The sequence below is a fragment of the Balearica regulorum genome, chromosome 3, assembly GCF_011004875.1.
Source record: "Balearica regulorum gibbericeps isolate bBalReg1 chromosome 3, bBalReg1.pri, whole genome shotgun sequence".
NCBI lineage: Eukaryota > Metazoa > Chordata > Aves > Gruiformes > Gruidae > Balearica > Balearica regulorum.
The window spans coordinates 83,500,253-83,527,558 of NC_046186.1; the positions used below are offsets into that span (position 1 = coordinate 83,500,253).

Sequence of the window (27,306 nt, forward strand, 5' to 3'; positions counted from 1 at the left end):
CGGTTATTTTAGGCAGTATTAGTGCCTGTAATAGGTGGTAAATTGACACAACTGCAGAGTTGAGTAACACAATGGTAGAAGTAGAAAGGATGAAAACGCAATTTGCTTTTGAACACTGATGGAAAGACCTACCAGATCTAGCAGCACTGCTTGTCTTAGGTATCTAAGTGATGAATAAGTAAAGAAATCCATCAGGTTATCCCACAGAAGTCCCATCCCCATATCACACCAGATGGTATTTACTTTTACTGACTTTTGAAGTCATGGAGAAAATGTACATGTTGGTAGCTCTGATCTTTTGCTTATGAATATAGCAAAAAGCCTACCATTTTTGACATTTTTCTCTTATCTCACTTTATTTTTTTTTAATGTTTATTTAGAAAAAAAAAAGTGAGAACCATTTCACTGGAATGGGAGAAGGTGGGAAAGGGAGGTGTTACCCAAACCCTACCTTATATGTTCACTCGCAGCTTTGTCCTTTACAGTAGAAGAATGAGAAGAATGTGTTTTGTCTTCAAATAGATAAGATAATGGAGTTTTTATTACACCTATAAAAAACCCACAAATAATAAGGCACCAGTAGTCAGTACAACTCAGATATAATCCTAGATGATGTTATAATTACCTTCCTGCTTCTGCCTGTCTGGGAGAAGGTACTTGTTTGGAATAGTTAGGTAGCACCTCTGCAAGCGGCGCCTCTCTCTGTTTGGGCCCTCTGTTGGATCCAGTTGCCAAGAAGTTGGGTAATAGACGGGGTCATACCAGAGTGCTCTGAAAAAAAATAAACAACCAAAATATGTTAGAGTTTGGCAGCAGAGGCAGTATGTATGCTTATTCATTCTGTTTTTCTTTAAATAGTAGAAAGGCAGAAGTTTCACAGTAGGACACTGGGCAATTATTTCTGAAAAAGTATCAGAAGACTGAATTCTGTAGTTTATTTTCATAAGTCATCTCACTGACTGACTACTTATGAGCTACTACTGTAAGACTGCTCTTGAAGTTACTAATTCTGATGAAAGCAGCAATACAATGCATCCAATACTTCATTTTGAAACCTCAGTTGCTGCAAACACGACATAATACTAGTTCTGCAGTGGTAAAAATATCTTTGTGTGGTTTCTTGTCAATACCTAACATCTTTTTTTCTATGCAGATTAGCAAACACAGTATCTGGATGCTAATGTGAATGACATTACTCAGAAATGTTTTGTTACTCCATCAATGTAATGCAATATACGAAGACGTTCTTCCTTCTATTAGGCACAGCAAAACGTATCTGACAAAAAACCTGTCTAAATGACATAGAAATACTACTTGCTACTCTGCTACTCGTCCTAAAAAACAAAAGAATAAATCAAGTATTTTACAAGTCTTTAACCATCAGATGATTAGCAAAAGTAAGTAATTCTAATTTTAATATCATCTACATTTCATGTGCCTCTAAGCAGAATGAGAAGCACATATCAGGCATTGTGCGTCTCTTGCTTTTTCACTGAGATAACAGAACAACTTACCGATCATGGGTAAGCTGCTGAACAAGTTCCTGCCAATGTCTGCTGGCACTTAGCTCTGCCTTATACATTCCCCTGATGTGCTGGATGACTTTCTTCCTTTCCATTCCTTGTGACAGAGACACAGCTTGTGTGATGTCTCCAGCTATTTTAGAAATGTCTTTAGATTTTGTATCCAGACGTTGAAAGAGACTGAGGAAAAAGAGTTGTGTTTTAAAATGTCAAATAAACACACTGAAAAGGGAAGGCAAGACACCAAAAATCCCTCCAAAAACCAATCAGTTTGGCAGTAGATATCCATAGTTCCTGTTACAGCAGATGCAGAGCAACTTAGCCTATCTGATTTTCATGAGAGTCATAATTACCTTTTACTTCTTAGCCTTCACAAAAGCTGTTACTTGTGGCCAAAAACACAACAAGCCAATCAGAAAATAAATGGCTACATATCAGCGTGCTTCACTAATTAATGTATACTCATTACAATTAAAATCTGAAGTAAGAACAGAAATTTATCAGTGCTCAAATCTCTTCAGTTATTCACCACAGTAAAGTCTTATCACTTATTGGGACAGACTTGACTAAGCTGACCTGTACAGCCACTACAGCTGCCTACATTGAAGTATGTTGTGTGTGCATCTCAGATCCGATTTTTATGGCAAAGCCTGAAATGTAAATTAATGGAAAGAACCTCTTAATCTACCACAAGCTACCAAAATTTACATTACACCAAGTAGCAGCAGTCCACGTAGCTCACAAAAGTGTTCAGATACTATGCTGAATATAATGATATTTTATTCATTGAAGATCAGGGTTAGTTGCAGGGACATTTGCCTTACATTTAGTTGCCCAGACCACAGCAACCAGAGAGGTGATTGGACAGGTACAACAGCTGTAAAACTAAGGGTGAGATGAAAAATGTGCATAAAATGGTACAGTATTCTGAAATTCACACAATGCCATTTATTACACAACCTATCAAAATGCATATCCCTACAATCAAACTGGTTTTATAATGGTAAAATAAAAAAATGAAAGCTAGCAGTGCTACTAATTTGAAAAAACATCTATAATAGTCATATAGGCAATTTTGCAATGGGGTATGCTGAACAGAGTACATTCTTACAGAGTCCTTGCAGGCACTTACTTTTGCCTATTATTAGCCATTGTCTTCTCCCAAGCAGCTTTGTTTACACCTTCTTCCATCTCGTATTTCTTCTGATCCTGAATGGAAGTTTTCTACATTATTTTTTTTTTTCAGATGGACAAAAGAAGAACAGGCTAAAGGATATGCCAATTTAAAAAAGGAAGACTGACAAAACTGTTCAACTGGTATCTTCACAGCACTTAAAACCATCAAGACTTCCTTTCAGTTACTGTAGTTTTATAATATTTAGATATAATTTTATATTTTTTGCAAGGAACCATAAATTTTTTTTTCCTGACCATGAGAGATACTAGTAGTTTAATATGAACTCTCACGTTTGCCTGGGTTAAGTACTATGCTTAACCAAGAAGCATTAACATGTCAGCTTGTTGTGAAGCATTGAATATGTGACAGAAATATTCAGAACCCAAAGAGAATCCCCAAAAGCATCAGCCATGCACCAAGCAAACAAAACTGCTATCTGCAGTAAAACTCTGACCCCACATAACAGACAATTATCTCAAATACACCCAGTTTTTGAAGTAAAGTTTTTATTCACAAACCTCTTTCAAAGCTTTTAGTAGATCTGGTTTTGGTCGTGGGCTCAAGGGAATGCACTTATAGCCACAACATTTTAATGTATTCACAAAGTCTCCTGCTGCTCTTTTTTGTTCTTTGGTCATTTCATCACTGTGATTGTGCATTAACTCATATAAATAGAGCACTAATTTAGGTCCATGCTAGAAGATGAAAAGAAGGAAAGAGGGGAAAAAAGATGTATGGCCATTCTCATTTCCACAATACAACACTGAGCAGTTTTTTCTTTCAACTTTATTCCCTTTTCTAGTCAGCCTGGACATATCTTCTACTAATTTTTCTGTGATTTAAAGAAAACGGCTGCTTTAATGTTTGAAGATAAAAACTTCTACAAAACTAGAAACATGCTGAATTTAATCCTCCACATGACAAAACTTCCCCCAGCACCTTGTGACTTTTCAAACAGCTTACAGGAAAGCTAAGTTTCTTTTCCAAATACTCAGCCCCTGCAGCCTTGTTCATACATCAAGGAAATAATGTGCCACAGACTCCTAATTTTGCCTGCCAAGAATGCTACACCTTGTTTGATTAATCAAAATCAGAGCTGTCAGATAGTGAAGTTAAGCAGGCACAGGCCATAAATGCACTCAACATGACACTCCCCAAAGAAGCCATTGCTAGCGTATCAGCTCTTTGCTTACTGGTAAAAGTGTTAATTTAACTGAATAATGTATATGTGATCAGAAATGTGTTAAGTCATAGGTTCATCCAGTAAGTACTTCCACTCCTTAGTGTACAGTGACTCAAACTGTGGCAAGTCTTACATCATTTATTTCATTCTTGCAGTTCCTGATGATCTCAAATATCAATACTCCCACCCAATCATGGCTCTAAGAAATGCTTTCTCTCAAGCTTGCATGAACATAGAGTACAATCAAAAAAGCTTTTTCCTGACAGACCCAGAAAAGCAGGGAGAAACTGTTCAGCTATTTGAGTTAAGAACATAGAATATTCAACCCCATGTTAAGAATTAATAAAGGCTAAATAAGAAAAGATAGAGTACTGCTTTGATTGAGGACTGACTGCCTCTTAAAAATCTAGTGGTAATCAGTTGTTACAAGTTTCAGGAAGTCTGCAGTTAGAGTTCCAAGGCAAGGATAATTCCTTCATTAATCTGCTTTTTCAGGGTACCTTAACTTCTAGCACCCTCAGTAAAATTCTTCACATTAAAACTAGTACCACCTTTTGTTTCTGCACTACACAGGAGATGTGATGTTTGATGTGCTACAGAGTCAACGTACCCAGACATAATCCTATCTTGCCTCTTACAAAACTATCTGCCCTCAGGATAATATAGCAATTGCAGAAGTACACACAGGCATTTTGTATGACAGCTTTGTGAACATCTTTAGCCACACAGTGTTCTAAATAATTGTAAAATTTAAACAAAAACATTGAATACAAGTTTTACAGACTTCTCTCACTCTTGAGCTTACTTGCAAATTTGGGCTAAGACAGTCCCGCATAATCTCTTGATGGTTTACTTCATGTACCATCTCCAAAGCCTGCCTTCTCTCTTGCAGTGGCCTTGATGGAGACAAGTTGTGCACAAGAAGCCTCCCAAGTTGCGTACGGAACGTGTCCTTACATGACAAGAGGATTCTCTTCCACTGCTGCTTCGGTGTGCTCATTCTGCTGGTGCCCTAAGTACAACAGACAATTTTTTAAATACTGCAGGGTTAGGACTTTCTTTTACCAAATTTTTCACATTACAAAAACACAGTTAATATGATCAAAATGTAAGACAACACAGACTTCTCTACGAAAATAAAGAGTTTAATTTTAGTTTACTGATTATTATTGTGATTTAGAAGGTATTCAACTAGAAATGGAAGAAGGGTTTGTTCATTCTAATAAAATGAGCATTTCTTCCCCCTCAATCTGCCAATATTAGGAATGCAACTCCTAGCTAAATTGGATATTCAGTTAGAGGGACTATACAACAATCCAAAAAGTGAAAATTGTGATGTAGACAGTTGGGAAAAAAAAGTTTATTTGGGTTGCTTATTTTAATGAATTGCCTGTCTACATTAATCACTAGTTTCTGAATGGATTACCTCAAAAGATTAGAAACCAGACATTGGATTGAGGTGCTTGTGCTCACAAAAAGCAACCTGCCATCCTTGAAAAGTATTACAAGTATGGCATGATGGAGAGATAACAGACCTAGCAAACTTAATTTTCCAGAGCTAGAAAGAAAATTAGGTTGAGCTACTTTTTATAAAGATCACCTAAGAGAAATACAGAGGCAAGAAGCAGTAAGTAAAGTTTACCGTTTAAGTAAAACCATTTCAAATTACCCAAGCAAAACCTGATCATCTTGGAAAGCTTGACAAGCTAACACCTGTATGCTAGAAAAGAAAACACTTGCCCTTTGGCAACAATTAAAAAAAAAAAAAAAAGAGAGTTTCCCTCCCCGATTACATCACCAACTTTAATAACTATTATAGACACAAATTGCTCAAACTCTCCATCATCTGTGGATGCACAGCAGGCCTTGTTTTATAGGCACCAAACCTAAACCTTTGAGGTTTAGGAGGCAAAGCAAAATTACGGACACAGAATACAGATGCTTATTTAACTTTTGCGTGCTTGTTCGAGAAGTAGAATTTTGCTCAATGTTAAGGTAAAATTCAGAACAGATACATTTATTATTTTACAACTGCAGAATAACTGAGAAGCTGAAGAGGGTTTTTAATGCCACAGCTGAATTGAGAAAGGCAGTGAGAAAAGCATTTATGGACAGAAGACTTCATGCATAAAAAGTTCCTAATAAAGGAACCTTATGAAATATACTTTAATGTGGACACATCTAATTACTTACAATGGATACTTTGATTCCTTCCACCAACATTTTGAACATTTCTTTAAGAAAAGGATTTGTTCTGTTAGACAGTTCTTGCTGGCCTTCCTCTTCAGGAACTTCCAGCTGGGATGCTGCAAGTCTGCTTTGACTTGTGGTTTCTGTTATACCCAGTACATCAAGGCACTCTTCAGTAGATGCTTAAAATTTAAGAGGCACATATTGATGAGTACCATCTCAAGCAAGATAATCCTATGATCCTTTATTTGGCATTAAATCAAGTATTGCCTTTACTACTATACTTACCATACTTTATTTTAAATCTCAAAGTATTCCTTATTTCAATTCCCTCATGAACCAATTTATTCAGCATTTACAGTTAATCACAGAGCCATTTTAATTCTTTGTCCCACATGTTAAACTGGTTCTCTTGCTTCTGTGGAATTTGAACTAGCCCCCAAAGTCATGAAGTCTTCCTAACAAATGTAGCCATTTCACAGAAACGTGCAAATGCATGCATTTAAGAGAGCAGATGCTCCCTTTGGCAGAGTTAAATCTTCAGGTAATAATTCAGGCTGTTAACACATGAATGGACTAACGCAGAATTAAAATAACTTGTTCAGTTCATTCAGATAAAAAACTGTATCCAGATTGTCAGTTACATAATACTGTGAGACAAATCACTGGCAGAACGATGTTTTAAGATTAAATCCATTAAACCAGTACGGTATTATTTTCTTCTCAAACACTTCAACACTCAAAGCAAGAATCCATTTTTCATACAGCACTATACTAGCTCTATCAAAACAGAAATTAGCAAAAAGAAACCCTACCTAAATAAATGAGCCTGTTAACAGCTAGAACAGTTAGCCTCTGTAACCTCTGCACAAACTCCGTCTCAGTGGCTTGGATGGGATTTTCTTGGCTCATTCTCCGCTGCATCATCATGTTGAATTCTTCACTTGCTAGTGAGCGCATTTTCATCAGTAGAGCATCAGACTGAGCAAGTGAAAACTTTCTGGAGCCTTTAAATGGAGAAGCATTAATAGCATCCTACTACAATGCACAAAAAACTAAGCACTCAGCAACTGCTTTCATCCAAAGCGTTCACATCATTTAAAGAAACAAAAAATTTGAAATACATTAATATTGAAGGAATATAAGCATCATTTGAGTGTTTGTCTCTCTTTCAAGAGTTTTTCTATTTGAATATATAAAATTCAAGTGATACGATTTAGTCTCAAGATCAGATTTATTGTACAGCTTGCATATTTTTATGTAAAGCAGATTCTAAAAGTTATTCTTCTGTTTTTAAAGGATTAAAAATTAATTATACAACAAAAAATTATTGCATATCAGAAACTAGCTATATCAGCACAAATGAGGAGTCAGTTACATTAACAGCTTAAACACATTTTGTACCATACCTGTTGCTACTAGTTTTGATAGTAGTAGTATTTCAAACTTATAATATTTCTTATAATATTTCTTAAAATTTTATTGAAATTAACTGGTGGACCTTAACTGTATTTGCTTCTTTCAGAAATAACTATATATTTTATTTATCTTTAGTGCCTTACCAGATTCACTAATATAAAAATATTATCACTGCATTTACTAGGCTGATGGAGAGAGGCCTACGAAAGCTGACGATATCGAGAGAAACATAGTCAGCGGTTTGTTTTGGTGTTTTAAACAACTCAAATACATATCAAGTTAAGTTATATCTTCTACAAAGTCTTAAATGCAGCTTCATTTATGTGAGATATACAAAATCAATTTCCAGCCAGAAGACTCCAAAACCTTTACAAAACGATTCACAAGCTATCAAATACAGAGAAAAATACTACTGATAAAGCTAGAACTGCACAAATATTTTACAAGTACAACCACAGTGGAATCTACGCATCTTGCCCTCCCAACTATTAATTTGGAGCGCCAGGTATTTACTTCAGTATGATCACCAATTAAAAGTTGTGTAACAAAGCAATCCCCACATCAGAGCCATGTCAAAGTTACCAGCACTAACTTTATTTTGGTATTTCCTTACTGTGGTGAAGTTGGCTATCAAAACCACTACGAAGTACTTTTAAAACATCTTTACTAAGCAACTTTGAATTGAAGAGAATCTCAAAAGAAGGTAATAATATCTGGCTTTAGACACTGCAGTGAGAATAAGGTGACTGAGGTTTCGTTTTCATACTCCACTGCCTCCTAATACAAAAATTCCACAAGTTCAAAATGGGTACAGGCTACACTATTCTAATATATATTGATTTATAAAGCCAATTCAGAGAAAAAGCAAAGTGACAGACCTCATTTGTTGTATCACTGAAATTGCAGTTTGAAAGTAATATATACAGGAGAAAGTACAAGAATACTGCACTTTTGCTACTCACCAGCAATGCCTTTACGCTTTTGAAACATTGCCCGATGTGGTGGAGATGGTGATGGGACTGAACTGGCCTGCTCCTGAGCATCTTGGTTTGCTGTAGTTTTTATTAACTCAATAGCTGCTTGAAGAACTCTTAGCTGTAGAACAACTGCCATATCTACAGAGGGACATAAAAGGACACATGACATTCTTTCTTTACAAGGAAGTCACGTAGAAAGTTACTTCGCTATTCCACAGATACAGACAGTACACAAGTGAGTTCTCATTGAAGAGCCATTGAATTTGATTACTCTGAAATAAGCTAAATGAAACTGTATACAACATTTCCATTTAAATACCCTTAATGAACTTTTACAGTCACTGTTTGTTCAGATTAGCAGTACACAATTCTTTACCACAAGGCAGGCTCCTGAGGAAAATACTACTTTGAGAACCACTTAGAAGAGAAAGAAGATCTGTCACCAGAAAACTCCCCCTTCTCCCTCAGCAGGAATATTAAACAAACGAAAAAAAAAAAAAATCAATGGGGAAGGGATTTACTTCTCCAGTCCCGTGACCCCAAAAATAAGCAGATAACTTACTTTGCATCCTTGCATTTTTACTATTTTGAAGATGACCCAGCAGCACAATGAGGTCTTCAATAACACGAAAATATTGAGAACCTGAGGAGCTGCAGGCATGAATTGCAACTGCTACCAGCAGCTGTTGTATATCGCATGCAAGTAACTTGTAGTCATTCAAGGGAATGCTGCAAACAAAGTTGTAGTTACCAGAAACATGACAATTCTAGTAGATTGTAACCTGTAACAAAGACCCATTACTATTCCCCTTGCCAACCCTACCTAACAGTATATATTGTACTTCATAGAAAAATGCTACTGCTAAAGGCTAGGAAATTGTAACTAAACACAGCTCTTTTGTGTTAACTTTTGCAGATTGGATGTCTGCAAATCTTTGACACATTCTGACATTAAGATAACAATTGTATTTGAAAAGCAATAATGTATTATTATCAGATTTTTAAGCTAAAGATCACAGCTGAAATCCTGTATTTCTCAAAAAAAAATTGGATAATGTAATTTTGTAGCCATACTGAATTAAAACTATACTGGGGTAAAAAGAAAATCTGTCTATTTCTTCAGGATACCAATTAATGAAATAAATTAACAAAAATACACCTCTCCTTCACTGTGTAATCTTTCTTAAAGTACAGAATGTTTGTAATTAATGAAGTCATTCAAGTTACTCAAAATCTCAAATATTAAATCACAGGCAGCACAGGACAGACTTTTCCTGCAGCTCTGACATTGGCTACAGATTCAGTATAATGCTACCATCTCCTGGGCCCTTTTCTTACTATTCAGGTGAGTATTATTAGGAAATGCATGCAAAGTGTACACGATGTGACAAACTCGCATTTCAAAATGTTGTTTCACTTAAAAACTTAAAGGTACAGAAAGAACATTTTATATCCAGTGTATTCCATTGCTTGACTGAAGAGCTAAACATTAACTTTCACTTACACATATAATTAAAGCCAAAAACCTCAAAACCAGTGTTATTTCATACATGTTCTCTGATCATTTTAGAAAGCAGAACAAATGCAACACAGTAATTTTTGCTAGGCTTAAGGCTGTGCCCGAGCTGTTTTATAGCAACTGATAGAATACTCACTTTGTTTCCAGTCCGTTGAGAGCAGCCAGTGTATTACATAACACATAGAGCAAACCATTATCAAGCAGCAGGTCTGCAACTTTTGAGCAGGAATTTATGATTTGCAGCAGGAGACAGAAGCACTTATGCAGAAGAACATTATCATATAGCGAGTTCTCTACAAGACCCAGAACAGGAATGACACACCATTTTTGAAAGAGTCCAACATTCTTGACATCTTCCAGATCAAATCTATTAAAATAAGCATAAAGAAGAGACATCCTTAAAATAGCAACCTGGTATATGCAACTAGTATATGCAACCGGAATACCAGTCTATGCCAGTATTTTGACAAAGATGTAGACGACAACTTCCTACATTTCATTGTAGGAACAATGCCTGTCTACCAAAGGAAAGAAGAGCAAAATAAACACTTCAAAGAGCCATAGGGAAATAAAGTGTCTAAAAAGTGTATCTGAAGCTTCAGCTACCTACCGTCTACAATATAGATTTCATTAAAACAGAGGGTTTTTTTAATCAGTGTAGAAAAATATGACTCATCATCTTTCCAGTACTACATATTACAACTGACACAGTATCAAGAAACCAGATACAGCCTGGCATCAATATAATATACTGACTGACAGCAGGTTTGACAACTTCTGGCTCATTGTGATTGTAGAACTTGGAATAGTGCCTCACACCTTGTATTACTTGTGCATTAATAAATTGGATTACTATTCTAAGGTTATCAGCATATCACACAACTACTATACATAATCCTAAAAGAATCTGAGCCATAAGAGTTACATTTTCAGCCCCATGATCAATCCTGAGCTCTCTGCTTTGGGGCTAGTTAAGCAGCCAGGTTTAGGTCTTGCAATTAAATAAGAATATTGGGGGAGGGGCGCTGAAGAGCAGGCCAACAGGCAAGAAGTAATTTGGCTACTAATCCTGCAGAGACAGGAGCTGAGAAGGAGCTTTTTGCACTGCTGACTACAGTTAGATAAAGGTTCTCCCTGCACAATCATTAAACAGTCATACTAATTCTAAAAATAATTTACTTAGATAATTGTCTGCTTAAAGGTAATCTCCTTTCCCATCAATATGAGGTGACTCTTTGGTTCAAGGAAATGGTGTATCTGTGGGATAAGTAGCATAAGTCTAGTGACTACTCCTTAAAACTTCTAAGGATATAAATCAGTTTCATGCAGGATCAGAAAGAACAGGAAGAGTTAAACTGATTACACGACATTTAAAGTGCAAAGGCTTCTGAGGCCCTCAGAAGAGCTGAGGGTTTAGAAGATCCCAGCTGACAACACCCATCAGATGAAGTTGCTTATAGTTTAACATTTAAATGTTAAAACTAGAAGCAAAATATTTCAAAACAGTTTTGAAGGAATTTAAGGTTGTTGACTACTAGGAAGAGAATAGAAATTAGAAAGCTATCACATCCTTGCTTCCAGCAGCAAAGTGCACTGCTTGTAGTTCAAATATTAAGTTACAGGATGTAAAAGCAAAGCATTACTTACTCTTCATCCAAGCCAACAGAGCGGCCAAAGAGCATTTCCAAAAAGCACTCCACAACTTCTTGAGTCCCCTGGTGAAGGTACAGCTGGTTGGCCAGCAAGGAGAAGCCACGATTCTTTAAGAATTTCTCCTTCTGCTCCCTCCTTGCTCTGTTGAAATAGGCATCCAACAACTAAAAATAAACACATAATTATGATGTAAGATTTAAATGTTTAATATAATTGCCTTGAAAATTAAATTTTTATCTGATTTGAACAGCTTGAAATAAAAATTTTTAAAATTGCAGATTAAAAACATCAATTGCACTATTGCAACTGCAATCTACACTGCCCTTGCCACCAGCTGACTTTATCCTTCTAATCTGAAGACTCTTAGGTTTTAAGTCAAGTTTGGGGGGGGGTGGAATGAAATCACACACATAACAGTTACAGAATGCATAAATACATTCCAACTTTTCATACTTGTTAAATCCTACACTTCTGTGTGTATAAAAGTACATGCACAATTTTTTGGATCATTTTGTTAGTAAAGCCACATAATCTTATTCTTCTTCAAATTAAAATACAAATCTACTCAAAGTTTTTTATCTACATAATGTTATCATCCAGGAACATTGTCTTTGTCAATACTACAAAAATCTCTGAAAACATTTTGAAGCCTCAAGTCCATGTTCAGGTCACAAATGTGTGGATGACTCCCCAGAATAACTGAAAGTCAACCGTGTCAGAAGTTAAAGCTTTGCTTGCACCTCAGTTTAACACAGTGGATCTAGGTTTCATGTTGAAGAGATGGTCACCAGCTTTTTGTGCATTGTTGCTTCCATTTAACATCAGTAATGCTGTCACATACTCCTAGGCCCTCTGGCTTAGATCACAGACTATATTTATCTATTGAAAGACTCTATGTTTGTGTTGTTTGAATCTATGGGGGTGGAAACATCTGAAAATTCAGAAGTAAACCTAGAAAACTAGAAAAAAACAAAGTTACAAAAATATTAACAAAATTTCATGTTTCCAACATGTTAGCTAAGCTAGGTCACAACTTTTTAGCTGAACACATTTTATATAGGCCTACTTTAATGACGCCTTGTTGTATGAGAGGTGATGGGTGGTTCACAAGAACTATAAGATAATCAGGTTGGATAAGTTTGTCCATCACATCTTCTAGCATCATATCTGGTAGGATTAGGAGAACTCCACGCAAGAGGTCATATAATCCACAACAGATAAGCACAAGACAGTCTTCTGTACATCTGAAACCAGAGGAATATGTTTTAACACAATTTATTGTCTACAAAGGGAAACATTAGAAAAAGCATAATTGTTAGGTACTCTTGGGCAGGGAGGAGAAGGAAATCTGGCAAATATTTCCTCAATACCATTGCCACTCTTCATTAACACTTATTTTTGGATGGCAGATAGCAAAAAGGATAATCTGACCAGAACTACTTGAGATTTTTTTGTAATCTAGCATAACAAGCTCCCACTCCTACCACTGAAAACATGTCCTTAATTTACAGGCTTCCAATTTTTGTAGAATAGTAATCAAGACCAAGAACTGTGAAATTAAAGCTCATATACTGAGCTACTGCTAATTTCTTCTTTTGTTTATCTGCTTACCTATCATCAGGGCTTTCAGATGTTTTTTGGGTATTCTCATTAGCTGAAGAAAAAGCAAGACTCTCCCAGTCTTCAGGAAGTACACTCTTGTCAGCAAAGCTTGGCCAGCGACCAATGGCTGATGATCCTCCATGAACAGAAAATGCTAAGCCCAACCCTGCAAAATTACTCTGACTCTTCTGAAGTGAGGGCAGTCCTTTCAGATTGTCTGGACGATGTAGCGATGGCTCAGCTGCAGCACCACCACCTTCATTACATTTCAGATCTGCATCTGCTTCTTTACTTTCAAATGCATTTTCAGATAACTCTTCCTCTTTTTCAATATCTTCAAATGTTTCAGCAGATGTTAACTCTGAGTCACAAACTGTCTTTGCAGACTCACAGCTGCTAAGAAAGAGTTCTTCTTGTACTCTCTTTACAGTTTCAGAACTTCCTACAAAACCAATTCTACCCTGGAGATCAATGTAGTCGCACTTGCCAATAATCTGCAGGTCATCAATGCTCCTTCCCATTCTTTCAGTTAGTCTTTTTCGATGAACTTGAGGTGAGGAAGTAGGAGATGCTGGTAAGCTTCTGCAAAGCCTTTTAGGTGCCTCAGTGCTTATCTTCTGCTGTACACTAGTCCTGGAACTGTCCTCTAGAGAAATAAGGATATCTTTAGCATGTCTTTTGCACTAGAAACAGGCTTTTCCCTTAGTGTTACACTCTACATACATTTAACACAGTGATGGCCCAAGCTAATTTTATGTGGCAAAACTGATTCAACACCTGGCATAGCTCAGATTTGGCCAATCAAGTAGAAATAGTCAACTATTACATAGCCATATATTTAGCAAGTCAAACAAACCTGAACGATACATCAAATGCAAAATTTTATATAAGTACTGGAGTTTCTGGATTTTCATTATGATCCTCTCAGCAGGATTTTGTACAGAATCATAAAGGGTGGAAGGCACTTCTGGTGATCATCTAGCCCAACCTCCTTGCTCAAAGCAGGGTCAAATACAGCAGGTTGCTCTACTTGGAGCTCTTGTGTAAGAGGTCCAATCTGCCAACACGTTTCAGTGGACACTGAAACACTATACTCCAACCGTTTTGCACTAAGGCTTTACGTGTACTTCAGATTTATAACAAATTACTGCATATTTTATTTAATATGGTACATTTTGACCTGAAACAGTCAAGTTTTCACAGCCCATTACAGATGCCTTTCATAAAACATATTTTTAAGAGGGAAAGTCTGCATATCAGACTGGGAGAGGAAGCTTTCTGTTAGTCTAAGAAAAGAAGCCTTTACTCATTCAGAAGTATTTTGAAAACTATGTACTGGTTAGTACTAATGCAATGATGATGCATCAGGAATATTTTATATAAATCTCTCATTTAAAAACAAAAAAACAAAAATTAAAATATATACTTTTACACATACATGTGCAAACCTAGCCAGACCAAGCTGGCCTTCAGATAACAGAAGGATCTCAATAGCTGCAACAACCTTACAGCCAAGCCTGCACACACAATAGCAGGTAGTGCAACCAACTGAAACCCACATGCAGGTAGCAAGTTACCTAAGAAACATATAGTTTCAAATATTTTATCTAAGTTTAGAAATTCAAATTCAGAATCACAACACTCAAAACACCTACTTCCACAAAAATTTGTGTTGAGTATTCCTCTCGTATACGTGAATAATCTTTATTCAAGAACAAGAGTTTGGTACTATTGATATTAAGAAGTACTCTGTTTAGAAGAATTAGATTTCATATATAATCCTTACAGGAGAATTACTAATTCCATATGTAATTAGTACTGTGGTATGCTCTTCATATCCCTGCTTTTAGTAGAAGACACTTGAACTAACACTGTTTCAACTGAAGTAGTGCTTGAAGACTCAATTTGTTTTGCCTAAGCAAAGTTGCAATGAGACACCAATTGTAAGAGCTATTACATTGGTGATACACAGAATATAGTTGTCATACATGATCTGAAATACACAGCAGCTAAATTAGAAATCACAGTAATTGGTTTCAACTCCTATTTTATATGTAATAGTAAACTTGCTTAAATTATGCATTTTTTGTTTAGAATTTACTTCTCATTGTCAATGAACTTAAATAAAGGCTTAGGCATAAGTTATGTGTTTTAGCTTTTGGTTTACATGTGATACTTGTTGATTGCCTATGCAAATCTGTAAAAAGTATGATGAAAAATCCAATTCAATAACGATGCAAAAAGCATCACACTGACACCATGCCAACTGAAAAGACCTTCTAGCTTGAACTAACAACTTCCACTATTTCAGCATCTATAGCAGAGGAATTCAAAACCTATTAAAGCAGTTATCTTTATAGACTTCAACTTGTTTAGCGTGCTATATAAGAAGATTGTTTCTAGAAAACGATTCAATTTTAATTTATATAACCAAGGTATCAAAGTTGTTCTTTATAAGATATACTTTTCCATCCTCTATCATGTAGGAACAGTAAATATACCTTCAATACAACTAAATGCTAATACTTTAATACTATGTTTAGATGGATGCTAACAGTTATGCACAAAGAAAAAGTATCAACTTAATGCTTTTTGCACAGATAAGATAGCTGCTTATGGCTCACTATTTCAACTATTTCCCAGTTATGGCATTCTCACACATCTCTAACAGGTCTGTTTAACAAATGAAATTGTTCAGCTATCTGGTTCACTTCATTGCCTGAGCCATCAGTGTGGCAATTTGTCTGAACTTGAGAATGAAGAGCAGTTAAGGTAGCATGTTCAATTCCATCCTTCTTACTCTGCTGTTCAGGCATCAAGCTCCAAAGGGCAGGGGGAGTTTTATAAGAAGTGTCTGTGGGAAAGTAACACTTTAAGGCACTCTAGTCATCTGCCAAAGGACCCTGTGTCTTTAATGTATCTTAAGGTCCTGAAGTTTTTCCAGCATTGTTTTACCTTCCAGTGGTAAAGCTGTAAATCCAGTTGGAGTTGTAATCACAAATGCAGAACTCTCTATTGATTTCCCACCACTGCTGGAATTTCTCAGATACATAAGTGATTCAACTTTCTCCTGAAAAATTTTGCCATCTAGAAAGAAAAGGGAAAAGTTACATAAAAGCTTTTTAAGTTTGCATTCTTGATATATTTAAACTCACAGTAGCCAGGTCACATTGCAAGCTGATCATTGGAGGCTAACAAGAAGTGCTTGACTCATGAGCATCTGAGAAAAAGCACTTGAGAACAGTTTTTTGGTTTAATGATATACTTTAAAATTTACTTCAGAACACTGAAGACTTTATGCCTTTGTAAAGTAACTAAAGATAGTGCTTGCAGGCATACAACCACTAATAACTTTGACTTTTTGCCATGTCAAAATCAGGTGACTGTTCTGTTCTCAAACAGGTTCAGCTAATAAGGCTCAAAGTATCCAAAAGCGTGTTCTACTCTTACTCAGAATTTTATAGCTATTCATAGTAGATGACAGATACAGACAAAACCAACTGTACTGCCTTTGAAACTGATCACTAAAACCAGAGATACACAGGCATCTGCAAAAGGAGAAAACATTGGATGATGCTTCCCCAGTTTACATAAGTTATGGCTAAGGTTGTACAATGCTAATATTAAAGCATGAACTATACACCTACCAGTTTCTCATTTTGTAAAAGAAGAAAGAATTTTTAAAGCTCATAGCACTCATTTTTCCAAAGCAATCTTCTAGTACAGATATGCTAAAGACAGCTGTTGTCCTAGATCTGCACCCCTCAAAGCACATACTGAAAGGTCCCTTTAGTAGCTTGTATGCAATGCACTGACGGTGCCTGGCAATGATGTCTTACAGTGCAACTGATTTCCTAAAAATGCTCCTCAGACCTTTTATTTTTCTAGGAATTCAGTAGCAGGAAACAAGAAAGTAGATGGAGACAGGACCATATACACATATTTCTGAAGAAACTTCATTTACAGGCAAGTTAGACATTCTCTAAGATTTGCCTACAGACAAATGTGTCCAAACAGGCAGCTGACGTTATGCATTCCATTTAGCAGCATCAAGCTTTAAAGTAAGTTAGACATCACCACCAGAGAGATTATCTATGGCTGTAGGCAAAAGAAAGCTCTCCAAGTCAAGCAAAGTCTAACTATGTCTCTCAACACTGTAAACTACTTTTATTTTACTAAGTCCCAATAGCTCAGTAATTTTTTATATATAGTTATTACAATATAGCAAAGAATATATTAATAGAATAGTAATTTATGGGAGTGAAAGAATTTTTTTTAAGATATTAATTTATGACTACACTTTTATCTTATTGTTTATTTCTAGTTAAATGTGACATATCTACCTATGTGCAGGGAAAAGTAGAAATTCGTAGGATTGTGACAGACATATGTATTCGTGGGAGGGTGAACTGCTAAGAGGAAATTGAAGACCAGTGTCAGCAATTCCAGGTCTGGGGGAGATCCAAGTACTTCTTCAATTATTTTCACAAATGACCTGCAAACCTCCCGAGGCAGGGATGCAAGGTACCCTTCTTTATGCTCCTAGAAAGGAAAAAACAGTACAATTGTAAGTTGTTTGTATTTTTAATTTGACAGAATTTGTCTTTTTTTTTTTTAAATTGTCATGCTGTAGTAGAACAGACAAGAAAAAAAGCTTTACTTCTAAAGCCTGTATTCTTCAATTTGAGAGGAGCTACTGTACCAACTCAATGTTACCCAAGTCCAGCACACTCAAAATTGAGACACAAACAAAATATTGCAGATGTTACGCAAGTTTATTTTTAGAAAATTAACATCTTTTGCATACTATACTATTCTGACTTGAAATGCTGGAGCCTTAGGACACGAATCACCATTGAAAGTGTAGTTTACTGGCATTGTATTACGTATTTGTAGAGAAATTAAAATAGTCGCTGATACTAACATTGCAAACATATTAACAACTTTCTGAACAGTGCTACGCTGGGTCTTCTACATTTCCACTTCAATGGCCATTTTAATAAACATTACATTTGAGATTCAATTGATAATTATAATTTCTGCTTGATCAAGCATTCTATATAGTTTGACAATGGCTATTTAAAAAAATCTAATAACTGAAGAACGCTTTTAGAACACGACTTCAAGAAACTTGTGGGAAACCTCCCTGTAAGGTGATTAACTTATTTCTAACTTCTCATGTTCACCTCTTTTTTGTTCCCAAACACTTAACTGAGACTGCTGTACGAAAAGATAAAAAACCTCATTTAACTTCATTTTAAGAGAACAGTTTATATAGTTTTGTCTTCCATTCCATCATTCCCCCCAAACTGCCAAATCATTGTTGGCCAATTTGAAAGGTCTTTTTAACTAAAAAATTACTTTTTCCCCTGACAGTCACATATATTAGTGTTTGTACTCATGTGCAAAATACAGGGAAAATACTATGCAATGTTCTGTATCTAGGCATTTACATTAATGTACAATTTTAAGAAATAACTATACTGCTAACATGTTCCAAAAGTAGGGAAACCCAAACAATGAAGACATTCAAAATTCACAGCAATGAAAATTAAGACCTTTAAAAAAAATCATTAAAAGAGGGAAAAAACAGTAAATGCATTTCATGTGTAAGAACAAGAAACTCAGAATAAAAACAGCATGTAAAATAGAAAATACAGTGTAGAAAAAAGGTTTACAATATATATTTTCACAAACACATAGGTACTATAAGCAGGAAACCATTTCAAAATCATGTTCCTAAGAAGTGTCTGTCAAAGGGCTGAAGCACTCCCCAAAATCCTTTTCAGAACAGCTATCTCCACGCCATGGAAGAATCTACTACTGGGTCAAAATTGAGCGGAGTGCTCAGAATCAGACTGGTTGTCCCATTAGCTCTGCTGAGACACAGGACAGAGTTTGTGCTGCTTGCACAATATCTATGTTTTTCAGTAATGACGACTTGTACTAGTAAGAAACATCTGAGGTCTTTATAAACGACTCACAGTTCATTTCAGCTCCTACTCATGTATGGATTGTGCAAGTAACCTAGTGCCTAAGTTTTCAAACAGTACCAGATGGTTAAAATCTCTTGCCCCTCTGTCCAGCAGTCAATAGAGCAGCCAGTAGGGAACTGTATCAGTTTACAGCAACAATGCCTGTTGAAAAAGATGAAAGGGGTCTGGAAGCACAGAGGACAGAGTCTACTGAAGGAGGGTTTTTTTTTACAGCATATCATTTGGTTTCCTCCCTGCCCTGCAAGGAAAACCGAGGATTTGCCAAGCACAAAGTAGATTTCAGAGTGAAAGTACCTGCAGCACCTGACAAGTTAACAGGAAGTGATGGACCACTTGAGCTTTCAATAGCTGTTTAATGTTAAACATCTGTTGGTGATGGTTAGCTCTGATAAGGATTTCTAGAGCTGCTAACAGAGTTTCCCAAACACCTTGCTGAAAAACAAAACAGATCAGGAATATGGCTTCAGAAACGTGTTTCTGAGTCTACACACTGAAAATAAAAAAAACAAACAGTATGGCAACATAATCAAGTCAAGTTAGCTTTGCACTTAATAAAAAGACTACCTGATTGTAGATGGTCAGGTCAGAACTAGAAACTATCCGAAAAAGATATGCTCATACAAAATTAAGCATATTTTAACGATTAAGCTACAAAATAATTACTACTTGTCTAAAACTAGTTTTGTATATTCTTTGCTATATTAACAGTGGATGGTTATTTTCAACAGTGTAACTCCAGAGGGAAGGAGGTCTTCCTCAGTCTTAATTTTCCCTAAAAAATTAATCCATCCAACTAACAAGTCATTTACATATATTACATTTACAGAATTTAATACACTAATGACATCATTATCATTGATAATGGCAGCTTGATGCTACTACCAACTATTCAAAGAAAAATAAGGACCATTAATTTTAGAAAGTGTTAGTAATTACCGACATCTAACTGGAAATAGTAATTTCAGGCCTCGTAATACCTCATTGTGATTTTTTTTTTTAAATATTGATTTTTAGACTTAAAATATTTCAAAAATGAAAGTAATTACCTTTGCTTTAGACCATATCTTCCAGTCAAGCAGCAGCTTTTCTAACAACTGAACATCTTGGATAACTGCAGTAGAATCTGTGTCAAGCATGAATTGACCATTTTCATTTATATAGAGAATCTCATCACTGCAGCATCCTTCGAGGAGAGTCTTAAAGAGTGGGAAATTTTCTTTTAATATCATAAGCAAAGCAGTACAGTTGTCCTATCTAATTTATAAAAAAAATCTTTAGAGAAACATCAAACTCTTAATAGGAAAGGCAAATACCTGTCTGGTCAACTTTGAAGATGGTTAACTGAGTTCAGTAACCCCACTGAAGGCATTTAAGAGGCTTCATTCTTAGAATACCAGTAGAAAATATTTTCAAAGTTTTTTTGAAGTGCGCTCATATTTTTACTAATTGCTTACAAGTTTAAGTTTACTTTAAGATCTTTGCTCTCAAAAGACAAAGTTGCTTTCCACCTCCTCAACCCCTCTCATCTCCACTGAAATCAAGGTCTTTCAATGCTTCCTTTTTCTCCCCTTACCTATCAGGAGTTTCTAGTTCAAGGCAAAACACTCCTAGGTCAAACTTGCTCCAAATCACTCTTCTGCCTTTGTGAACACAGCTTCAATTAAAATCACAGAGAAGTTTCTAAAATTGTGCTAACATTGATCAAAATATCAGGCTTAAAGAGCACTCTACCTTCAGCATACAAAATCCAACAATGCATTTTGGTTTGATCAACACTCGATGAATCATAGAATAACCATTACAATTGTCCATCTCCTGTATTCTCTGTTGATTGTATTTCGTTAAAGACAGTATAAGTTGTAGTGCTAAAGCTTGAGTGTCTTCACAGCTGCTAATCTCTACAACCTGAAGAAAAGGCAAATTTAATAAAACAGTTTAAATAAGCATTTAGGAAAAGCCTTAAAAACACTTTGTTGTGGTCTTCAATCATAATTTCTGGATTAAATCTATTTTAAAGATTTTGAGGGTATGTCCATAACCTTCATTTGTGCTTATGTGTGTACATTCAGATATTATATCTGAAGTGATAATTCCTAGTGTGGTAAATTATGATCTGCTAAGAAAATAATAGTCCCATTACAAGAATTCCTTTTTAAGAAAAAGGAATCTGTTCTACTTAAGTTTTATTTAGAAGACACCAATTAATTCTTGCTATACTACAAAGTCACAAGGTCATGAAATACATAAGCCGCTAATAAGAATAAACTCTGTTGTTTGCCCTGGAAAAGTATGTTTCCTAAATGTTTACGGAAAGCTTTAAATTAAGGTTCTTGAAGATCTAGACTATCTCTGTTTGGAAGTGTCAAACATTAAAGCGTCCAAGATTTTATTCTGTCCATAACAGACAAGCGATTGGACAGACGAAGACCATGGACCATTCTTCACTCTGCTTCCTAAAATTCTTGAATCCCAAGAAAAAGCAAATAGTATTTTTACTAAAAACATACAAGAAAAAAATCTCACATGAACAGAATTTCGGTTCCTACAGGTTCCCTTGCTATGTACCTGTTAATTCTGCTGCACTTAGTTATACACATATATACCTGTATTGTCTGACAGCTGATCTATTGTTCACTTGCTTTACTGATGCAAATAGAGTCTACAGCAGGCTGCAGCATATACTTAGAATAAATTTATGTAATACAATAACACGAATAAGGATTTTCTCCTCAGATTTCACTATCAACGTAAAAATTACAGCAGGCAGCGTCTTCATTACCAGAAGTCTGAATACCTGACTGTCTCTAGTCTAATGCACATTGGTTACTCTCCACACACCATTCAGAACACTACCATGCCGACTAGAGTAAGGCAGCTAGAATATGTCATTTTCTACTCAAGATCCAAGGAAAATTTCATATGGAAGAACACATACATGCACCCTCCTCCTCCAGCCCCCTTACCCTAGCAAACAGGAAAACAAATGCACCAGTTCCTCCAATTTCATGTAGTATACCCTGAAGAGTTTTATACTCAACAGGCTGAAGTGTTTTCAGGTGATGACAGTCCAATACATTGCTCTGAACTTCTTTTGAACTGAAAGGTCTCTGAGAAGGTACAGTTTTCACTTGCCCTTTCAGTCTAATAACAGGTTCATATATGGTGTACTGACCAGGGCAGCACGTAGTATAAACAACAGCAAGACTCTCCTGAAACAAGGTAAGTTTGTAAGTTTATTCAAGACAGTTTAATACAAAAAACCTCCACCACCCACAAACCACCCTCAAAACACAAAAAGCCTCGCAGAAAAGCCACCTAATAGCAAGTACCAGCAACTTTGGCAGTTCATTTCTATTTTACTACTAGCATGCTCTTAAGTTTCACATGGATGCACGTGCACTAAAATGCAACAGGATTCCTAAATTTTAGCAAATATATGCAGTAGCTACAGCACAGAAAGTTAAGAAAGCACAAAAAAATTCCACCAAGGATGCCCCTCTTATCACCTGAAGAAGAATTACAACTATTTTGCATATAAACACGGTTACTGACAAATTGAAAAGAAAATGAGCGTACAAAGGTACTGGGAAAATTGTTTCCCTTCTAAGGTGGCAAGTCCAAAATAGAAAGTTTTCTGCTATTTTTAAAAATTTCTCCAATTTTAACTCTATCTTTTAACCAGCTCTGCCATAAGAGGATCTCAATAGAAGCTTCATTACTCATGAAGAGACTTAGACCAAAACCAAAGCTCCTATGGGAAGTAACTGACTCATTTTCACAGAAAATGTAAAGTGATCATATTTGGGCCGTTATTTAAAATAAAGAAATAATTACATTTAAGACACTTGCATTCCATGCAAAAGTGCTGAGGTTAATTTGTCACTTGAACATACAGTTCTTCTCTCCAGTTACTTTGAGTTTTGTAAGGCAAAATAAGCTTAGAAGTTGCATGACTGATTTGTTAGGCTTTTACTTATTCCATTCCTTCTTAACCTACTCAAAATTCAATACGCATTGTTTACAAAGATTACATCCAGACCCTTTACCTACACATACAGGCCTGCTGTAGAACAAGATCAGAAAAATCCCTCTAGTGGAAACAATTGTTACAGCAGGGATTACCAGTGCATGGAAAAAAAATCCTCAAATATAGCAGGCTTTACTGATAAAAGTTTTATTGTATTCTTTTTCTAGTGTAACTATACTTACATATGCATCTGGCATGGCTGTTTCAGTCAGGAAAGACGAAAAAAGCTAAGATCTGCCACCTAGAAAATAACTTTTCAGCCAAATTTGATGCAAAGTTACTCCGTCTCAAAATCCTCAAAGAATTGGGATGAAGTTTTTTGCTTCCTGTTAAAGCCAGACAAATCCTCCTTTCTCCTCTCAATTTTAGTGTTAAAAGGTTAACTAAGCTGTCCTTGGCTACCTTCACACTAATGGAAAAAAGAGCTATGTATTCATCCTAGGGCCTTTGGAGGTGCGGGCTTATCTGACAGATTAAATATGCAGTATTATAGATGCTAGAACATTTAGAAGTTGTCAGAATCCAGCCTAAAGCAAGATGAAATGGCCACCCCATGTGGAGTTCAACTCCCACTGAAATAAGTGGGAAGAACCCTGCAGTGTTTTTAATGAGAAATGGATTTGCTCCTGCCTGCTTTGAGGAAGTGAAACACTTTGGGAGACAGCAGGAAATGTGTTCCCAGTTTCTTAATCAATTCTAAGACATTAAGAACCATCTTACGTACAATTAAAGGCCCAACATCCACTTCCTTTTTTGCCATGAAGAGCTCCTTAATTTGTTCACATTGTAGAATCTCTTTACTTATGTACTTAGAGAAATCAGTCAATGTTTTGCCGTATTTACAAGGCATTACAGATGTGAAATCCGGCCCACATGTATATAAGTAAAATGCTTCCTCTGGTCCAATCTTTGCACCTAAAATCCAGAAAAGAAGCTGTTAACTCTTTAGTATACAATAAAGCAAAATTCATACATTGGCTAGGAGACTGCATCAGAGACTTTACAAGGAAGACCACTGTCTGATGAGAAACAATCGGTAGAGTCCAATGCTTGCTATTAACTACTGTAGATCACTGACTTCTGACACATCATAGGCCAGATCAGTTCAGTGGCAAAGGCAACTGAAACCAAGTCAGGAGAATGATCTGCATGAACTGAAGACTAATAGCTCTGAATAATCAACTACACTTTTTTTAAATTGAACAGTCATCTACCCAGGCCGCCTCAGTTTTCAAAGCGTAGCAAGATTACAGATAGCAACAACATGCTACAACATCATGGAGAGTTGGATAGAGTGACCAAGAAGGATGCAACAATAAAAGCTTGCTATAGCTAACAGGGAAGAAATAAAAATATGTAGGAAGTAAAAGGCCAAATTAACCTCCCTCTCCTTTCCCGACAGCACATCTCAGGTCATCTGTTTGTGAGAATGCAAATTCAAAAGAAGCATCCAGAAGGACCCAAGTCTGTGATGTATGGGTGCATGGCAACTGTATAGCAGTAAATCCAGTACTCTCTGGATACCTCAATAACACTGGCTGTAGGCACAGGGCAATCAGACCATGTTTATTCACCAGGCAGAGCTTACATTTATGATAAGCATCTCACCTATGGCCTGCACAAATACACCATATCTACACACAGAACGCCTACACACACCACACACTCTGGCAAACTGATTTCACTTGTGTAGTAGTCCTGACAGAGCCACTGCACACGAAGAAATGCCAGATGACTATCAGCAGGGTTCCAGCCCTCAGCACTACGCAAACATCCCCGGACTAAGCTTTCCAAGGAGGGAGAAGAGCTATACATCTATGAAAACCCCAAAGTAACTTCAGTAGTTTCAGAAATAAGCATGCTTAACTCAGAGTATTTAGTGGTTTAAATTTTATTTACTTTCTAATATGCTTTAAGTAATTTGAAACTAGTAGTTTAGAAACAGGTAAGTGAAATGAATTTTCCAGCTGGGAGAGACTGAGAGCTTTAAGAAAAAAAAACAGAACAAGCACCACCATCCCTCCTCCTACACCAAGGTATTATTTTAAAGAAATTTAAAGAAACAGTAAAGTAACTGGAATTGCCAATTACAGCACTAAAGAAAGCAAGAGAATAGTGCCAGAAGGACACATTAGGAAGTAGCCAATACTGAAATATTTGCCTACTTTCTCCCTGATATATTATGATGGTAAATAATGTATAATTGCTTTTACTGCAACAGCATGGCATGTTAAAAAAATAATCAAATTAAGCCTTTGACCTTAGAGGGTGTCCTGGTTTCAGCTGAGATAGAGTTAGTTTTCTTTCTAGTAGCTGGTACAGTGCTGTGCTTTGTATTTAGGATGAGAATAGTGTTGATAGCTCACTGATGTTTTTAGTTGTTACTAGATAGTTGTAGTGTCTACAGTAACTAAAGGTATTTTCAGCTTCTCATGCCCTGCAGGGTGCACCAGAAGCTGGGAGAACACAGCCAGGACAGCTGGCCCAGACTGGCCAAAGGGCTATTCCCTACCATGTAGCATCATGCACCAGATATAACTGGGAAGGCTAGCCGGGAGGCAGGATAGCTGCTTGGAAACAGACTGGGCATTGCGTTGGGGTTTTTTCCCCCTATTGCATGTGGTGAGCAATTGCATTTCTGCATCACTTATTATTACTGTTATTCTCTTCCTTGGTTATCCTATTAAACTGTCTTTATTTCAACCCACAAGTTTGGGTTTTTCAATTCCCCTCCCATCCCTTTGCGGGGCGAGGGGGAGCGAGCAGCTGCCTGGTGCTTCGTTACTGCTGGGGTTAAACCACAACAGAGAGGAAAGAGGAAATGAAGACACATTCAAGAAAAAAGCATACAAAAGTACCATTAAATAGAAGCAGATTTCCAAGATCCCATCTACCCGACAATCGAAGCAATTCTTCTTGAGATGATGTACAATGGCCAATCATACAAAATGTTTTATTACTGTCAGATGATAAGCTTGATTTCCTTGGTAGTGCATAATCTAAATTAATCTCACATTTCCTAAAAATACATGTAAAGAAACAAGTTAAAATATTAAGAAGTGATCAAAATTGCTAATGTATTCAGCTTAGGCTTAAAATAGATTTTAATATTTAGTAGATACGCCATACTATTATCAACATTAAATTACTAAAGCCATTTTCAACTTCTAGGCAACTTAAAACTCAGCTACATAATGATGTATGTATTCAAATACTGCACAGAACAGAGGAAGAGAATTTCAACCAGGGTTGCATACAGTCAAGATTTCCTAGATCTGAAATTCCTTCCTCTCTCCCTCTGACCTCAAAGAAGAAACTGTATATTATAAACACTCTAAAAATATCACAATTTTTCAAGAATTTCTACTATTCCTGAAAAGTCAGAGGCCTTTCAATATGCTAATGCTCATGACAAACTGTGGTTCACATATGCTGGAAAACACCATGTTGAGGATTTACGAATACCAAGGAATATTGTCAGAGCTAGCGTGCTGTACAGCCACAGGCAATAAGCCTGATGCTTTCAGAAAGCATCCCATTAACCTTATGTGCATTTACACAAGCAGACCAATTGGACTGTAAAGGTCATCTGAAGCTTCCTGGAAGAACCTAACTATTAGCAAATTGGCAACTAACTCTGTATATAATGGAGCCTCATTAACTGCACATGTGCAGAGCATTTTAGTATTTTTAGTTTCCCCTCTATCTCCATATTTGGACTTTATTGCATATCAGCACGCACAGACTGAACAACGTGGGGGAAGAAATCAAGTTGCTTAAGAATTAACTCCATGTAGTTTCAAAACAAAGTGAAACAAGTAGTATACTTTACAATTCCAGGTTTAACTACAGAAGTAAAACTGCAACAGCTTTTTTCCTAGATACAGTTTTAAGAATGTCTTTAATGTTTGTTTACTGATCAAATTCTAGGGGAATTTTTGTGCTCTATCCCATTGTTTTACAACGTAGCATTTTGACCCCTTGGTTTCGTATTGAAGATACAAAAAAAAGTCTTCCTATTCTGGATTTTAGGTAGAAAG

At 36.3% G+C, this 27,306-nt stretch overlaps 1 protein-coding gene across 4 annotated transcripts in view; it reads right to left on the bottom strand.

Annotated features, from left to right (window-relative positions):
- The window catches only part of LYST (lysosomal trafficking regulator), an 86,678-nt gene that overhangs the window by 19,343 nt on the left and 40,029 nt on the right, over positions 1–27,306 (bottom strand). For all 4 annotated transcript variants that reach the window (XM_075748740.1, XM_075748738.1, XM_075748739.1 and 1 more), the window contains exons 15-36: positions 26,125–26,285; positions 23,991–24,181; positions 22,203–22,448; positions 20,971–21,144; positions 20,286–20,435; positions 19,534–19,671; positions 17,587–17,785; positions 16,199–16,330; positions 13,253–13,889; positions 12,708–12,885; positions 11,636–11,805; positions 10,125–10,355; positions 9,032–9,198; positions 8,455–8,607; positions 6,889–7,080; positions 6,077–6,255; positions 4,689–4,895; positions 3,219–3,395; positions 2,656–2,732; positions 1,515–1,703; positions 626–771; positions 452–548 (exon numbers count right to left, since the gene is read on the bottom strand). In XM_075748740.1, the coding sequence (XP_075604855.1) occupies positions 452–548; positions 626–771; positions 1,515–1,703; positions 2,656–2,732; positions 3,219–3,395; positions 4,689–4,895; positions 6,077–6,255; positions 6,889–7,080; positions 8,455–8,607; positions 9,032–9,198; positions 10,125–10,355; positions 11,636–11,805; positions 12,708–12,885; positions 13,253–13,889; positions 16,199–16,330; positions 17,587–17,785; positions 19,534–19,671; positions 20,286–20,435; positions 20,971–21,144; positions 22,203–22,448; positions 23,991–24,181; positions 26,125–26,285 (4,191 nt within the window). The remainder of the gene's footprint in view (positions 1–451; positions 549–625; positions 772–1,514; positions 1,704–2,655; positions 2,733–3,218; positions 3,396–4,688; positions 4,896–6,076; positions 6,256–6,888; positions 7,081–8,454; positions 8,608–9,031; positions 9,199–10,124; positions 10,356–11,635; positions 11,806–12,707; positions 12,886–13,252; positions 13,890–16,198; positions 16,331–17,586; positions 17,786–19,533; positions 19,672–20,285; positions 20,436–20,970; positions 21,145–22,202; positions 22,449–23,990; positions 24,182–26,124; positions 26,286–27,306) is intronic.